General features: G+C 39.0%; 1 protein-coding gene across 3 annotated transcripts in view; it reads left to right on the top strand.

Moving 5' to 3' along the window:
- wwp2 (WW domain containing E3 ubiquitin protein ligase 2) overlaps positions 1–17,538 on the top strand; it is a 168,393-nt gene that overhangs the window by 91,421 nt on the left and 59,434 nt on the right. For all 3 annotated transcript variants that reach the window (XM_078400790.1, XM_078400792.1, XM_078400789.1), the window contains exons 7-10: positions 720–862; positions 1,810–2,050; positions 13,076–13,165; positions 17,307–17,481. In XM_078400790.1, coding sequence (XP_078256916.1) covers positions 720–862; positions 1,810–2,050; positions 13,076–13,165; positions 17,307–17,481 — 649 coding nt within the window. The remainder of the gene's footprint in view (positions 1–719; positions 863–1,809; positions 2,051–13,075; positions 13,166–17,306; positions 17,482–17,538) is intronic.

Here is a 17,538-nt window from a genome sequence, read left to right as displayed (position 1 = left end):
ATGTTGTCCTCAGCCTCCTAGTCTGCATTTGTGACCGTCTCAGGTGGCAGATTTCAGTGAGAATGTCCTAAGCATACTGGCCCTTACTGTTTCTGTTTTCTGCTGCACAACCGCCAACAGCTGGGCTATCTCGTGCAGTACACTGATGTGTAAGAAGAAGCAGTAGATGCTGGTTTACACCAAAGATATACACAAAATGCTGGAGTAACTCAGCAGAACAGGCAGCATCTCTGGATAGAAGGAATGGGTAATGTTTCGGGTCAAGACCCATCTTCAGAAGGGCCTCGACCTGAAACGTCACCCATTCCTTGTATTCAGAGATGCTGCTTGTCCTGCTGAGTTACTCCAGCATTTTGGGTCCATTACTGATGTTCAGGGAGGAGAAGTGCCTCTTTCATGTCCTGGATGAATATGGTTTGACACAATTAGCCCTTCTTTCTTCCATCCCTTCACTTTCAGCAGTTTATGCTGCTCTGCATGCTATCTTTCAAGGGGATTGCCTTGTAATGCACTTCAACAAATGTTACCACATGGAGAAACTTTGACTTCAGGGTAAAATCCTTTGTTACTTAGGAAAGGAAAGTAATATTCTGTTTTGCAATCTTGTCTCTGGGAGCAGCACAGGTCTGCGGAAATTAAAAATAAGACTTTTGAAGTACTTAAGACTGGCAATTTTTAAGTACTTATGACATTTTGATCTGTTTTCTTTCTCCTTTTAGTGCTTGCAGACAGAACACTGGTGCTGTGCAAGGGACTGTGGTAATTGCGGAGAACATAGTGAATGAGGTAGATGATAATGCTGATGGTAAACAAAATCATGTGTCCAGGATACCTTCACATGCCACGACTCAAAACCGAATAGGCAAGTATTGTTGGTTCAAAGTCTTTTCTAGTCTTATGTAGGCTGTGCTGCTAAATTCCCCAGTTGCTTGTAATAAAATTAAATATTTGTTATTATTAAATAAAGACTGATTAATGATTGCCTCCCCACATTGTTCTTTCTGGATAATCAAAAACAGTTTACTTGTAGATAAATGTTTATACTTTTCCATTGGACAAATGTTTAATGACAATTATTTGTAACTTAATTTATGTCTTTACAAAATATATATTTGTTCATTTTTATAAATTTCGTTATACTGAGGGATTTGCCCCTGACCTGAAAAATGAATTTAATTTAACTATTTCACCAAAAAGAAAATTCCAATTCCATTGGACTTTGAGAAAAAGTTTTCTCAATCACCTCTCAACCCTATTAGTTATAAATTCATTGTGGTGTTTGTTTCCAATTCATGCTCCCGTTTCCTATTTATTTTTTTAAAGCACAAAAGCCAAGCAAGGAAATAAAATAGCACTGATTCAGAAGTTTCATTTTGTTAATGATTCTGCTTCAGGGGCAAGTGGTTGCACGGTTTTGCATTGTATATAACCAATTATATTCTTTTCTGGAAAGTTTGTTCATTGAATTTTGATTTTGTTTAACGATGTCAGCAAAAATACGTTGTTAAAAACAAAGTATAATGTAGCTCATGGCCATTTCGCTAAATTTTAAGATTTGGCTTTTGTGTAATAATTAATTGTCTGTTGTACGATATCAATGGTGCTAAGAAGGAGTAATTCATAAATGTTAACTGCATTTAACATAGCTCTAAATGTTGAAAATAACTTACTTTCAATAATTCATTTCAACAGTTTCATTTGACATTTGCAAGTTTACTATAAACCTGATTGTTAAAAGGTAATGTTAATCAATGTTTCTTGAGCAATTATCCATTCATCCAATGTAAGTTTATTTTAATATAATTTCAGTTAATGGTGAGATTACTTCAAATGAAAGTGACAATGGTAACTGGAATGCTGCACCAAGTCATGCAGCTCCACCAGCCATTACACGTTCACCTGCTGCAGCACCTTCCCCAGCCTCAGCTACGAGTTCTTCAACTACTAGCACCACTAGTTCATCTGCTGTGGAACGGACGACAGAAGAAGGTTCTGCCGTGACAGAACTGTCTCAGGCACTAGCCCAAAACTTGGAAGCGCTACCTCCTGGGTAAGGAAGCTGGAAAGTTTTTTTTCATGAAGCAAACATTTGCAGACTACCATTCACTGGGAAATAAACAGCTTGTCTATTAATAGGTTTGGTTACTGAATGGAAAATTGTCAGCAGTCATGTTCTACCCAGCCACTGGGTGATAAAAGTATTACTCCAAGGATATGAGGAATTTTAGCCAGTTAAACCGTGAATACTCCATTGTACAGCCACAGAACAATACTTCGCCTAATTTTACATTTTGAATTCAACAGTGTGCTGAGATATTTACTGATGAAGTACTTGGTTTTCTTCTATATACTAACAAAAAATTGATTCTTATGGTGTGAACCTTGCTGGCAAGGTTGAGATTTATAGCCTACATCTGGTTTCTCCAAGCAGCCGGCACTGATCTTCTTAGACTGCTCCTGTGTTGGAGTCTGGTGTAAATGATTGATTTGCAGGGCTGCTTCAGTGAATGGTTTAGAATAAACCACATTAGTATTGTACATGATTCACAAATAAATTTCTGGAGAGTTCAATGAAGCTACTAGAATGACATAGTAAAAATATTGCAGGAAATCGTGAACTGATACTTTTTGATAGGAAGAACACGGAGAGAAAATGGTGCAATTTAAAATGGGGTGCAGGAAAGGGGATTTCTTGAGAAATCTACACAAAGGTAACAGAACCAGTGGATCTTTTGCTTATATGTATGAACCCAGGGTTCAAAATTATTGTAATTATTCACAACTTTTATGGACAGTTGTTACAGTCTTGGTGGGGATGCAGAGGAGATTTTCTCAAACATTATCAAAGGTATGAAAAGCGCAAACACAATATCGGAAAGAATAGATTTGCAGGATATAAGAAAAGTAGTGTGTAAGAAGTTAATTGGATAGTTTAATCAACAAGCCAACACTGCTTACCTGGATCAAAATGGCTTCCTTCTGTGCAGCATCATTTTGCATTGTAAGAATCAATGCTTAGCAGCTATAGGAAGTCACCACTTCTTTCCACTGATTTTTGCATGTTTTCTTATCCACCTTGGTCTGGCCTTGAATGATCTGTTTTTATAATTCTGCGCGATTTAGAGTCATAGAGTGATACAGTGTGGAAACGGGCCCTTCGGTCCAACTTGCCCACACCGGCCAACATATCCCAGCTACACTAGTCCCACCTGCCCGAGTTTGGTCCATATCCCTCCAATCCTGTCCTATCAATGCACCAGTTTGTTTCTTAAATGTTGGGATAGTCCCTGCCTCAATAACCTCTTCTGGCTGCTTGTTCCATACACCCACCACCCTTTGTGTGATTTAGCAGAAGATTGTTTGATTAACTTTGAATATGATGAGGTTTGAACTTTCATACAGGTTTAATCAAAGGTTGGAGGAGGTGCAGGTGAACCACCGCCTCACCTGGAAAGGCTGTTTGGGTCCTTGGATGGAGTCGAGGGGGGAGGTAAAGGGATAGGTGTTGCATCTCCTGCGATTTCAGGGGAATGTGCCTGGGGATGGGGTGGTTTGGGTAGGAAGGGACGAGGAAATGGTGATGAGGTTGGAGGAGGTGCAGGTGAACCTGATGAGGTTGGAGGAGGTGCAGGTGAACCTGATGAGGTTGGAGGAGGTGCAGGTGAACCTTATGAGGTTGGAGGAGGTGTAGGTGAACCTTATGATGTTGGAGGAGGTGCAGGTGAACCTGATGAGATTGGAGGAGGTGAAGGTGAACCTTATGAGGTTGGAGGAGGTGCAGGTGAACCTTATGATGTTGGAGGAGGTGCAGGTGAACCTTATGAGGTTGAAGTGATGGGATTACTCTTTTGAGAATAGGCATGGATCTGATGAGCCAAATTGAATTTCTTGCAGTAAATAGGTCAACAAGAAAATGTTTGTTGGTTGGCAGTCAATCATTCTAACCCCAGGACATCATTGCTGTAGAGCAGTGTCCTAGATCCAACTATCTTCACCTGCTTACTCAGTGATCCATTAAATGGTCAGAAATGGGGTTGTTAGCAGATGATTGCAAGTGAGGTGGACCATGTCTACTTGGACTAGTTGCTTCTGTAAAATAATTGAAGCAGCTCCCAACAACTTCTCCCAGACTCACAACATTTGTCTCCAAGAAGAACGAGTTTGGTAGGGGCACGGTAACACCAAAACTTGTGGGATCCCCTTGCCTCACACCTTCCAGGTTGGGAATAAGTAGCTTTCATTGTTGGTCGATCTAAATCCTGGATCTAAATCCCCATGCCCCACTCTTGCTTCCTCGCAACATTGCAGGTATTCGATCATCAAGAGTCAAATTAACTCAAGAGTCATGAGGGTTTTATTGTCATATGTCTCGAAGCGAAACAATGGCATTCTTACTTGCAACAGCACAACAGATCTGTAATCAAAGTACTCTACAGTATACACCATAATAAACAACAAAAATGTTCAGTATATAAAAAAACAAACAAGCAATAGCAAAGGCAAAAACAATAAAATCAATGCCTCCCACGTCCAAGTAGTTCAGAACTTAATTGGAGTTGGTAGTATTTAATAGCCTGATGGTTGTTGGGAATAAGCTGCTGCTGAACCTGGACGTTACAGTGATGGACTGGGCAGTTATCACCACTTTTTGTAATCTTCTTCATTCCTGGGTGTTCGAGTTACCGAACCAGGCCACGACGCAACCAGTCAATATGCTCTCTAGATTTTCAAGAGAGTATTTGTCGACATACCGAAACTTCGCAATCTTCTGAGAAAGTAGAGGCACTGATGGGCCATTACTTGCAATAATGCCATTACCAGACTGATCTAACACACCTAATTAGAGTGGATGAGAGTTTGTAGCCATAATTCTTATGGTTGGTTTTAATTCTAATGTTTTTTTAAACTCTTTTTGCAAAGGAAATAAATTTGATTTTTGAAAAGGAAAGCACAACTATTGCTGTGTACAGAGCTAAAAATGGCATTTGTGTCAGTGAAGGGTTTCAAGTAATTCACTGTCTTGCTCGAGTTATGTTGAGTTCAAAAGGTAGTTTGTAGTTTCTGTCTGTCAGGAAATTCTAAATTATTATAACACTGAGCTGTTTATTTTATTATGAAACCAATACTCTAAAGCCAGAGCAGAGCTCATACACATTCCTGCTGTTTAAAAATCAGTGTTCCTTTATGTGATGTATGTATATGAGCGCTACTGTTTCTCTGGTTGTCGACTTCATGTCTGATACTGCAAACCTCAATTTCTGCAATTAGTATTAGAAGGATCCTTATTTGGATACCTGAAGCACTGGTGCTCCTTTTACCATTAGAAACCCTTGGACAAAATTCACCACCTTTGCTCCCAATTTCTTCCCTTCCTCGATTTTTCCATCTCCATTTCAGGGTCATACATCACTATCAAGCAAATTCTGAGGACACCATTTTCTGTATCAGTGCTTCCAGTATATTTTCTACTTTCCTGAACAGTTCATTTGCCTCTGCCACAATTAACAGTGCCCTCAACCGTTCCACTTCCCATTGTGCTGCTCTTGCCACTGATCACCACTGCAGAAGCAGGATAAGATTCTCCTTTTCCAAAGTTCCTGCTCCACCAATCTTCACATTCAGTGAATTATTCTGTGCCTTTTTTAAGCATAATGCCACCACCAAAGCATCGTTCTCCTCCACTTCCAGTATTCTGAAAGCATAATTCCCTCTGGGATATACATTGATGCTCACTTTTTCCGACACAACTTTCTCTGCAGTTGCAGGAGGTGCAACACGTGCCCTTTTGCCTCCTCCTTCTCTACCCTCCTGGGCCCCAAAGCAGTGATGCACCCATTTTTCACAATATAGTCTTTGACCTCGGAGATCAAACATCTATAGAGTGACTACCTTGTGGGAACACACCTAATTTACAGTGATGACCCTGACCTTCAAGTCTCCTGTCACTTTAATTATCTGATCCATTCCCACTTTCATCTTAGCCTTGGCCTTCAATGTTGCTGCAATAATACTCAATGTAAGCTCAGAGAACCACATCTCAGATTTCAGATAATTATTATTTGTTTTGTTATTTATTCAATTTCCTCCTCTTTTCACCTTCTACCAACACCCATGTTAACACCTAGTTTCTCCTGCCTTACACCATATTACAAATCTCCTATGTTCCTCTTGTTTTCTGCATTTTTAAGCATATTTAATTTCTCAATTCTCTCAAGTGTGGTGAAAGATTATCAACTTGAGATATTGTCCTTGTCTCCCTCTTGGTGGATACTGCCAGGGCTACCTTTTGATTCCAGGATTTTAGGTTTTTATTTCTGATTTCCAGCTTGATATTGCCCTGGTGCTATTAATTTCTGCATTTTCTCATGAACACTTCATCATTCAGTCACGTTTTAGTTCTACATGCCAGCGTACGGATTAGAAGCAAATCTATATTAGCGATGTTACAAACCTTTGAAATGTTTAATTCTATCACATTGTGTGTCAGGCTTGGTACCATACCTATGTTCCTTGATGTTTTATCTTTTGACCTCAACCCTTCTGCCTCAAACTGTTTTCCTAAACTCATATATGACTTGCTGTAGGATTGTGAAAATAACATTGAATCTCCTTTTGGTTTCTGCAGTTCATGCAAAATGCAAGTTTCCTTGTTTCAAATTTCTCAGACTGAAATGATATATATTCACAATAATGCACTCTAATTTTAATAACAAAATTTTGCTGCTTTATCATTACTCAGACTAAATTTTGTTCACCTATCACCTTTACAAAGATAGGACAGGTTTGGAGGGAGATGGACCAAGCGCAGGCAAGTGGGACTAGTATAGCAAGGACATTGTTGGCCGGTGTGGGCAAGTTGGCTGAAGGGCCTGTTTCCACACTGTATCACACTATGACTCTATGACCTTTGCACAAGCTAACCAAATCCCACATTGGTCCATCAATTCTTCCATTCATATTGTGTTTACATCATCCTAAGCACTTTTCACTCCCTCACTTCTTTGTAACCTCCCTGATTCCAACATCTCTCCAAGAGCTCTATGTTAATGCACTTCATTCAACCCATCATTGGTGAGCATAGCTGCAGTTATTTAGGTCATAATCTCTGGAATTCCTTCCACGAACTCCCTGCAGTTCAACCCCTCACGTGCAGCTGAGTGCTGGTCTTCTTATGCAAGATGTTTTGGTTATTTTTCTTATTTGTTGAATCCTTTGGCTCCATGGTGATTACTACCAATTTATGTGAAGCATTTTTCATTCGGCCAAAGATACTGCAGAAATTTAAATCTTTGCTGTTTAAATTTAGATAATAGATCATTGGCAATTAATCTATCAGCAGTGATTTTGCACCAGTATTTGGTATTAATAGTAGCATCAAGATCACTTGCAGCAGCAAAACCTTGACAGATCTTCTGTCTCCAGAGGCACCAAAATCATCTAAAAAATAATCAGAAATTGAACTTCTTCCTGTGCCTTTTCTATGCTTTCTGGCACAGCAATATTCCTTCCAAACCAGCATGTGCTTTTGCCATCTTTTATTTCCTGTTCTTGTGCCGTGAAATTTATTGGCAGATATAAATAAATTCTATACCTCTGAAGATCTGAGTAACACCAAACCACTAAAATTAATATCATAATGGAAATAAATGGAACATTTACACAGACAAGAAAGAGAAGCCTACCAAGTACATCCATGGATCAATGGTGGCACTCTTGTCCCCTCGTCAGAAGACTGAAGGTTCTGGACACAATCCAGTGATATTAACTCAAAATATTGGTTGACAATTGATCACATTTCTGATGTTTTGAAAGGTGTTATATAAAGACCTTTCTTTCCAACACATCCATACGAGTGGTAAGGCGCTTGCATTTCTCAAAGGTCATCATACTGTTCCTCCAGTGATGAATTAATCTGATTGCATTGAAAATAAAATCTCTTTGAATCTGCAGCATATGTAAATTAATGGAGCAATAATTGACATTTTTGATGGCTATCATGCAATTTTGCACATTGGATATTGCTGGGGTTCTGTAAATATTCTAACTTTTTGTTTTCTTATTTAATGCCTGGTCGTTGAGTCATGTTATGCGTCAAAGTAAGCTGCAAGGATAAAAGGATGAATGCCCAAGGTCCTGGACCTAGGAATCAGCACTTCTCTGTGCAACTGGATTCCTGACATTTTGATCCATGGACCAGTGAGGATAGGTGACAAAACATCCTTTACAATAATTATCAATACCAGAGCTCCACAAGGATGCTTTCTCTACCACTTACAATACATCCCAAAATATTCAAAATTGTGCAGCCAAATTCTGCTCTAAACCCATTTACAAGTTTACGCATGATACTACTGGAGTGGGCTGAATCTCTAACAATGACGAGACAGAGTACATGAAGAAGACAGAGAGCTTATCAATAAGGTGTCAAGGCAACAACCTCTCCCTCTATGTAGGAGCTAGTTATTGACTTCAGGAAATAAGATGATGTAAACATCCCAGTCAGCATCAATGGTGACGAAATGGACGAAACATTTAAGCGCTTCAAGTTCCTCGGGGTATATATCACCAGCAATTTGTCCAAGAGCAACCACAATGAAGCTGCATCCGAGAAAGCACACCAACACCTCTCCTTCCTTAACAGGAGAGTGAAAACTCATGCAACATGCAGCCAATAGGGTGCTTGGTTTGGCAACACCTCTGCCCAAGATCACAAGAAATTGTGAAATGTTGTGGATATAACCCAGTCCATCACATTAACAACCACCTGCCCCTCCCCATAAACTCCATCTTTATTCATGCAGCCTTAGGAAAACAGACAACATAATCAAGGTCCATTTACATCCCGATTATTCTCTGTTCACCCCTCTCCAGTCAGGCAGAAGATACAAAAGTATGAAGGCAGGTACCACCAGATTCAGGAACAACTTTTTCCCTGATGTTATTATACTACTAAACTCTCCTCTCATAAGCTAAGGGTGTAGTCCCGATCTCCCAACCTACTCCATTGCGACCGGTGGCCTTTTTTATTTTATCTGCACTTTCACTGTAAAGTTGAAACACTATATTCTGCAGTCTGTTATTTTTCTCTTTACACTACCTATTGTACTAATATATGGCTTAATTGTGCACACCTTTGGTATGATTTGACTGGATAGCATGCAAACAAAGCTTTTCACTGTATCTCAGTAAAGGTGACAATAATAACCAATAGTAAAACCAATACTAAGGAGGTTTATTGAATTTAGCATTATGCTTTATTAAAAGCATTCACACCAGAGACTTAAAGATCTATTGTGCACTGGGTTTGTTAACTGTCATATGGGTAGTAATAACTAAAAACAAGATATGTTTGCGTAAGATTGTGGAAATTAATAGAAGTAACAGAGGGCTTATATATTCAAGAGAGTTACTTGAACATTTTGATGGATTCCATAACATTCCCATAAAGATAATTTGATTTGGAGAGTTTAATGAGGAGAATTTGACACCACGAAGAAATTTCAAATTATATTTTGATACTAGTGGAATAACTTTATATTTAAACTTAAGAGTTTGAAAAAATAATTTCCCTGGATTTCAGCAGAAATATATATATTTTTTGTTGCTATTCTACAGTAATCCTGTGCATTTGTATCCTTATTTTGCTGTATTTCTAGATCTGGGCGGCTGCATCGAAGATGACCAGCCAGTTTGGTACATGGACCAGTCTAGATTTTTCATCAATTTACCAGTGTATTACTGAGCTAATGTGACGCAGAACGAATGGACAGATGGATTAGTCATTCTTACTGCCCTTTGCATAAATATTTGTTTCCTTCATAGTCATGACTGGTTTATGCATTTGCTGTTGATTAGGACCAAAAGCAAATATGAAGGGTGATCTGAATTAGATTTATTCCATTTTGTCCTGACATTGCAGCAACAGATGCAACCAAATCAGCCTTTTCAGCCATTGGATACCACATTCTATTATTTTCAGTGTGCACTTTAAGTGTGACTTAATTAATTTCTACAGTCCCATCAGTAATACTGGATAGTTAAATGGCATATTCCATTACCAGATTAAGATGTGTTGTTCATCTTAAAGGTTTCTGTGGTGACTTAAGAACTGCCAATGCAATTAATCAGAAGGATGTTTTTAAGAGTTGTGTTAACAAATTAAAATGTAGTTCAATGTGGGCTTTAAATGAATATGAATGGATATATATATAAATGAAGCACTGCTCTGACCCTCATTTATGAGCGAATTACCTAGTCTGAAGAAGGGTCTCGACCCGAAACGTCACCCATTCCTTCTCTCCTGAGGTGCTGCCTAACCTGCTGAGTTACTCCAGCATTTTGTGAAAAGAATTACCTAGACTAGTAACTTTTAGTCAGAAGCTGCAAACTTTTCAGCAACACGGCTTTAGAAAATATAACCTCAGTTTAAAAGCTTTCACAAACCAACAAAGTCAACAAAGCAAAACAAAATACTACAAATGTTGGAATCTGAAATAAAAACTGATTCCGTTTTTATTCCAGATGGAATACTCGGTAGTTCAGGCAGCATCAATAAAGGAAGGAATAAAGTAAACATTTCAGGCAAAAAGACAGAATAATTCTTTGTTTCTCCTGCCACAGATGCTGCCTCACCTGCTGAATATTTCCAGCATTTTTTTGCCTGTATTTCAGTAAACATAGCACATTTTGTAATTTGGCACATAATGTTAATTAAGTTTCTGAAAACTTAAATAAATTCAATTTATCGTTTGCAAATGTATTAATTCGCATGCCTTAGACCTTTTAGAATGCTGATTATAAATTCAGAAAAATTGTATATAAGAAAGCAATGTTTGGAAAGTTTAAAATTTGGAATGATGTACAGTAGTCCTTTTATGCACCCAGACAAGGAAGTTTTCAGTTCCATGCTTGGTATCATTTACAAACTGTTAGTGTTAGAAAAATTGGTCCTCAAGCAAGAAGCTTTTCAGTGAAGGATTTTCAGTCTGGAATATATTTTGACCTCAAATGTGGTAAATCTTAAAGTGAATCGACATGTGGTTCATATTATTAATGCTTTAAAAACAAGTCAGTTAATCTATTCAGCAATTCAGTGATAGCATTATGAGGAGTTATGTTAAGACACATTGTGTTTGTTTTCATTGAACTATGGGGCAGTAACAGGAGAGTGAAAACTCGGATGCAATAAGACAAAAATAGAACCTGCATTTGTATTATTCCTTTCACCATTCCAAATGCTATATTGCTAATGAAGTATTTTTTGAAATGTAGTCTGTATTGCATTGATGAATTGTGGCAGCCATTTAGGGCAAAACAAGCTGCCACAAAAAACAGACACCAGACATAACTCCCTGGTTATTCTTAAAACAAAATCACTTTGTGATCTTTAATGAATGTTTAAGAGAGCAGATAAGAGGCTTAAGGTTTTTAGGTTCTCTGAGAAAAAGGGTCTCGACCCAAAACTTCACTTATTCCTTTTCTCCAAAGATGCTGCCTGACCCGCTGAGTTACTCCAGCATTTTTTGTCAATCTGAGGTTCTCAGTGCGGTCTTAGATACTTATTCATTTTGATGGGCAAGGGGCTGAAATTTCCATCATGCGACTTTGAGAACACAATTGAAAGATTTCCTCCATCTTCCTGATGATCTCTTGCCATGATGATGTCGTGTAACTTGTTGGATGAGATTGGAATGATCTTGGTTCTGTCGTGGAGGGAATAGAGATTGAACAGACTCCATTCATCCTGAGGATTAACTCGTGTCCAACAGGAAGTTGTAGGATTTGAGTGGTGTGTGGTGTGGTGAAAAAGGTTGTGGTGATGACATAGTCTTGCTTAGCCCACTCTGCACTGGGATTGGTGAATTATTAGTTAGTTAGATTTTCTATGCCATCATTTAGCAGATGTTCAAAGGAGATGATTTTCTGAGAACATCCAAATTCTCCCCTTTTCCCGTAAGCTGACAGAATTGAAGGCTCTTGCTAGGTCAGAAAAGACCATATATGGTGGTCGATAGTCCTCCCTGTATTTTCATTGGCATGGTTTCAAACATATTGAAATAGAATTGATGTGAATGTTCGAGAAAGAAAAGATTCCCAAAAGATGACTGAAAATATTTCCTATAAACCAATGTTGAAGTGAAGTCCATTAATTATTTTAGAAGAGATAGATAGAGAACACAGGACAGTAAATATTGATCTTGTTAAACTGTGGTGGTGTTTGGAAGGAGTTAAATTGAGATTTCATGATTTTTTTTGTCACATCAGAGGTTATCGAGTCGAGAGGACCTAGGTTGAGGGTAAGAAGGAAGAAATTGTATGGGCTCTTACGGGGATTTTCTTCAGCCAGATCGCAGTCAGTACCTAGAATGCAATGCCTAAGCGAGTGAATGATGATAGGCCATCAATATTTATAGTACTGATGACCCATTGAAGAAATGTGCAGACAAGCACTTGAATTTTTTAGGCACAGAGTGCTATGGACTAAGTGCTGGGTAATGTGATTAATGCAGAAGATTGCCCTCTGGTCAGCATGGATAAGTTGGGCTGAATAACTTGATTTCTTGCTGTATGATTCTATGATTCCAATATTGTACCGTGTCTTTTTTTCAGGACTGGATTTAATTAGCTACTATGTTTTACAGAAGACATGTATCAGAACATTTTTGTAAATCAAAATGAATGATAAATTTGTTTGTTTTAGTTAATAATGTACAAGGTTATCAAATTGCAAAGGCTGGAAGAAATATAATTGGTCTGGAAAGGATACATTTTAAAAAAATCTTCAAAACACCATTCCTTGAGGGGATAAAAGGGACGAGTGATTGATTTAAATTTGACAGATCTTTTTTAATATAAATGGTGCATTTAATGCCAGTTTTTTTCACCAGCAGTGAAATATTACGCTTCAACACCTTACTCCTGTTATGTAGGACAATGAGCCATTAACCTGCCTTGTGCCGCTGAGTTACTCCAGCTTTTTGTGTCTACCTTGTGTAGCAACAATACAGATTAGTTATCAGAAATATTGAAGACTGTTTAATATTGCAATATTTTTAACCTCTGGCTCTTTTTACAGATGGGAACAGCGAGTGCTTCCTTCTGGAAGAGTATACTATGTGGACCACAACACCAAAACTACCACGTGGGAGAGACCTCTGCCTCCAGGGTATGTTCTGGTCATCTAGCCAAAAGGAGTTTAATTTCAACAGATCTTTTTTTTAAAGTAGTGCGTACTTTTGAAATTGTTTTACCACTGAAATCCTGCTGCAAAATCATTCCATGAATTAAGTGAAAAACATATCCACGTTTTATAAAACAATTATCAATTTAAAAAGAAAGTTGAGGATCTTCCTGCACCCTTCCCACCTTCAACGACATTGCTGATCTTTGGTCTAAAACATGAATGTGTCGGTGCTTTCTTTGTCAGAAATTCAGTCCCCTCACAGTCACACACTGTACTGGGAGTATGGCTAATGCACCACATATTTACTCTACATGCGAGAACAAAAAGTTCTTCCCATCCTGTTCTCCCCATGTCCCCTTTTACAACTGTGGAGAAAACAGCCACAATGAGGAATACTAAAACCAGCTTACTTGGCCTCCAATTAAATTATTTTCAGTTTCTGCCAAAGGCCATGCTGAATTTTAAAAAACTTATAAACTGAATAAGTCCTTGTTTAGATGCTAGCATTTTGTTTAAATGGATCACATGTTGAATGCAACATAAACCTATTACTGCATTATCTTTTTATCATTTCAAAGTCGCAGGACAACTTGGTTTGCCACCCCATGCTGTGTTTGGCATTAGAAACATTTGCTACTTTTTTTTCAGCTGCCAAGCTTTGCTTGGGGTGCTTTGGATTGGGACATTGGGTTTTATAATGTTAGCTGATCTTATCTGCGAATGAACAGAAAATAATTCTGGATAGCTGTTACCAGCTGGGTTCCATTTACCTGCACATTTTCTCAATGAGGATTGAGATTGAGTGTGATTTGAGCGCAGTAATTGAGCTTTCACTGCATGTAGTAATTTACTAACCATGCCCATTGAGAAAGCTAGAACAAGAAGCAAACATAGACTTGACGACTAAAACTTCACTGCAGCGGTTTTGAAAATAACATTTTGGGTAAAATAAAGAATTGAAATACACCGAATTTTAAAGCAAATTATAATTATATCTGGAGTTACAAGGAATTCTGTTCTTTCATCCTAATACCATTTTAGCATAAAGTAGACAGTAGACAATAGGTGCAGGAGTAGGCCATTCAACCCTTCAAGCCAGCACCGCCATTCAATGTGATCATGGCTGATCATTCACAATCAGTACCCCGTTCCTGCCTTCTCCCCATACCTCCTGACTCCGCTATCTTTAAGTCTATCTAGCTCTCTCTTGAAAGCATCCAGAGAATTGGCCTCCGCTGCCTTCTGAGGCAGACAATTCCACAGATTTACAACTCTCTGACTGAAAAAGTTTTTCCTCATCTCCGTTCTAAATGGCCTATCCCTTAGTCTTAATCTGTGGCCCCTGGTTCTGGACTCCCCAACATTGGGAACATGTTTCCTGCCTCTAATGTGTCCAATCCCTTAATAATCTTATATGTTTCAATAAGATCCCCTCTCATCCTTCTAAATTCCAGCGTACACAAGCCTAGTCGCTCCAGTCTTTCAACAAACGACAGTCCCGCCATTCTGGGAATTAACCTCGTGAACCTACGCTGCACGCCCTCAATAGCAAGAATATCCTTCCTCAAATTTGGAGACCAAAACTGCACACAGTACTCCAGGTGCAGTCTGACTAGGGCCCTGTACAACTGCAGAAGGACCTCTTTGCTCCTATACTCAACTCCTCTTGTCATAAAGGCCAACATGCCATTAGCTTTCTCCACTGCCTGCTGTACCTGCATGCTAACTTTAAGTGACTGATGAACAAGGACACCCAGATCTCTTTGTACTTCCCCATTTCCTAACTTGACACCATTCAGATAATAATCTGCCTTCCTGTTCTTTCCACCAAAGTGGATAACCTCACATTTATAATAGATTTTACTGGTAATCGTGGGTAATCGTGGTAATGGGTGGAAGAGGAAGGAGAAGGGAAAAAGGGGGGATAAAAGGAAAATGTGGAACTCAGGGATGGGGGATAAGCATACAGAGGTGAGGAAAGGAGGAGGGTGGGCTAGGATGTTGGGAGATAGTGAGAGAAATAGATTTTACTGGTATCTCAAGCTACCAGCACCTGTGGATCCTGATGATCTGATGTTGTAAAAAGCAAAAAAAAAACCCTGTTCTTTAATTACAATATACTAATTAAGTTTTAAATGTGTTATTACATATTTGGTATTTTGGTAGGAGAAACATTTAACATTTCAGGTTGGAATCCTTTTCTATATCTTTAACCACAGAAGCTGCCTGTTTTCCAGAGTGTTTCCAACATTTTCCATTTTTGTAGATTTCCATCTGCAGTTTCTAATTATCAGGTCAAATCTCTTTCCTGCATCATCTTTAAATTTTTACCGATTGATAGGCTGCCTATTTTTATGTCAAAAGAAACACAAATATCAACTTGCATATTTACAATAAAGTTAATGTAACACAACATCCCAAAGCACTTCATGAGCATTACCACCTAAGCCAACACTGGGCCACATTTGGAGATATTAAGGAGTGTGAGACACAACAAAATGCAGATGCTGGAATCTTGAGCCAAAAATAAAGTGCTGGAGGAACTTAGCAGATCAGGCACCATCGGTGGAGGGAATGGACTGACAACATTTTATGTTAGAGTCTTCGGACTGATGGGGTCGGGGGGGGGGGGGGGGTGGAAGCTGGAAAATAAAGATTGGCTGGGGCAATACATGGCAAGTGATAAGTAGATACGAGTAAGGGGTGGGGTAATGATTGGCTGATGAGTGGAGTAAAGTGACACATGGTAGAGTGGAAAGGAGACAAAATGGTGACAAATATGGAAAGATGAAGACAAACGAAGTGTAGAACCAGAGGTAAGGACATGGGTGGAAGGGGAAGGAGTAGGGAAAAAGGAGGGATCAAAGGAAAATGTGGAACGGGGATAGGGGTTGAGCATACAGAGGTGAGGAAAGGAGGAGGGTGGCTTGGATGTTGGGAGATAGTGAGAGAATGTGTATGCATCAGTGTTGGGGTGGGGAAAGGGAAGGGGGGGGTTTACTTGAAATTGAAAAATTCAATGTTCATATAGTTGGGTTGTAAGCATCGCTAATGGATTATGAGGCGCTGTTCTTCCTATTTGAGTGTGGCATCACTCTGGCAACAGAGGAGGCCAAGGACATAAAGGTCAGCATGGGAAGGGAAGTTAAAATGATCAGCAACCCAGAGCTCCAGTAGGCATTGCTGGACAGAACACAAGGGTTCGTGAAACAGTGGCCTAGTCTACGCTTGGTTTCGCAGATGTCAAGGAGCACCAAACGCCGTAGATGAGATTAGAGGAGGTGTATGTCGTTCTCTGTCACACCTGGAAGGGTTGGAGTCCATGGATGTGTGAAAGAGAAGGTGTAGGGATAAGTGTTACAATTCCTGCAGTTGCAGGAGACCGTGCCTGGGGAGGGGTTGGGTTGGGTGGAAAGGGATGAGTGAGAGAGTGTTATTTTGTCAAAGTGGTTTTAAAGCTAGAGAGAGAGAGGAAGAGTGAAGGAGAAAAATGGATTAGGAGTAACCAATGTTAAATTTTTGGCAGCTGAAGGTGCAACCATCAGTGAGGGAGCAATTAAATTCAGTGATTATCAAGAGGAAAGAATTGGAGGGACACAGTAATCTTTTTCAGTACTCTACTACAATCAGTTCTCGTTGTAATCTTTCTTGCCATCTCATTTGATGTAATAATGAGCACTCCTTTTGTAGTCTTTACCCTTGCAACAGGCAATGGAGCCCAGCTGGTTACAGATATCCAGGATTATTTTTTGTTCCATTTTTCTGATAAGATTTGCTAAAGTTACAAACATTAGCAACTTAGAAACATTAGAACATTAGAAACCTTGGCACAATAGTGCTAATCTCTAGTTCCTCAAGCAATCACTGCAAACTTTGGCTGCTTCAAAAAGCAGCAGCAAATGTTTTTCTTATTAAAGGTACCGCTGGCCAAGGTTCATGAGATCCATTGCAATTGGCTTTTCTTTGCAACAGATCTGCTTGGTTTTTTACCATGATTCGACAATTTCGAATTTTCATGTGGAGAAGGGAGCCCAAGTTTGTGAAGCAAAATATTGAGGTATTTAATTGAAAGCAAACATTTAAAATTGCAATTTTGTTCTCATTCTTGATATTTTTTGAAAAGTTGGGAAAAGCGAGTAGATCAACGTGGCAGATTTTACTACGTGGACCATAACACGAGGACAACTACATGGCAGCGTCCAACAGCTGAATCTGTTCGAAACTTTGAGCAATGGCAGTCCCAAAGAAATCAATTGCAAGGAGCTATGCAACATTTCAACCAAAGGTTTTTATACCAAGTAAGTTACGTTCATTTGCTCCTAAACTCTCTTCTCAATGGTTTTGAAATAAATACA

The sequence above is a fragment of the Rhinoraja longicauda genome, chromosome 6, assembly GCF_053455715.1.
Source record: "Rhinoraja longicauda isolate Sanriku21f chromosome 6, sRhiLon1.1, whole genome shotgun sequence".
In the NCBI taxonomy this organism is placed as follows: Eukaryota; Metazoa; Chordata; class Chondrichthyes; order Rajiformes; family Arhynchobatidae; genus Rhinoraja; species Rhinoraja longicauda.
This window is presented reverse-complemented; position numbering and strand designations above follow the sequence as displayed.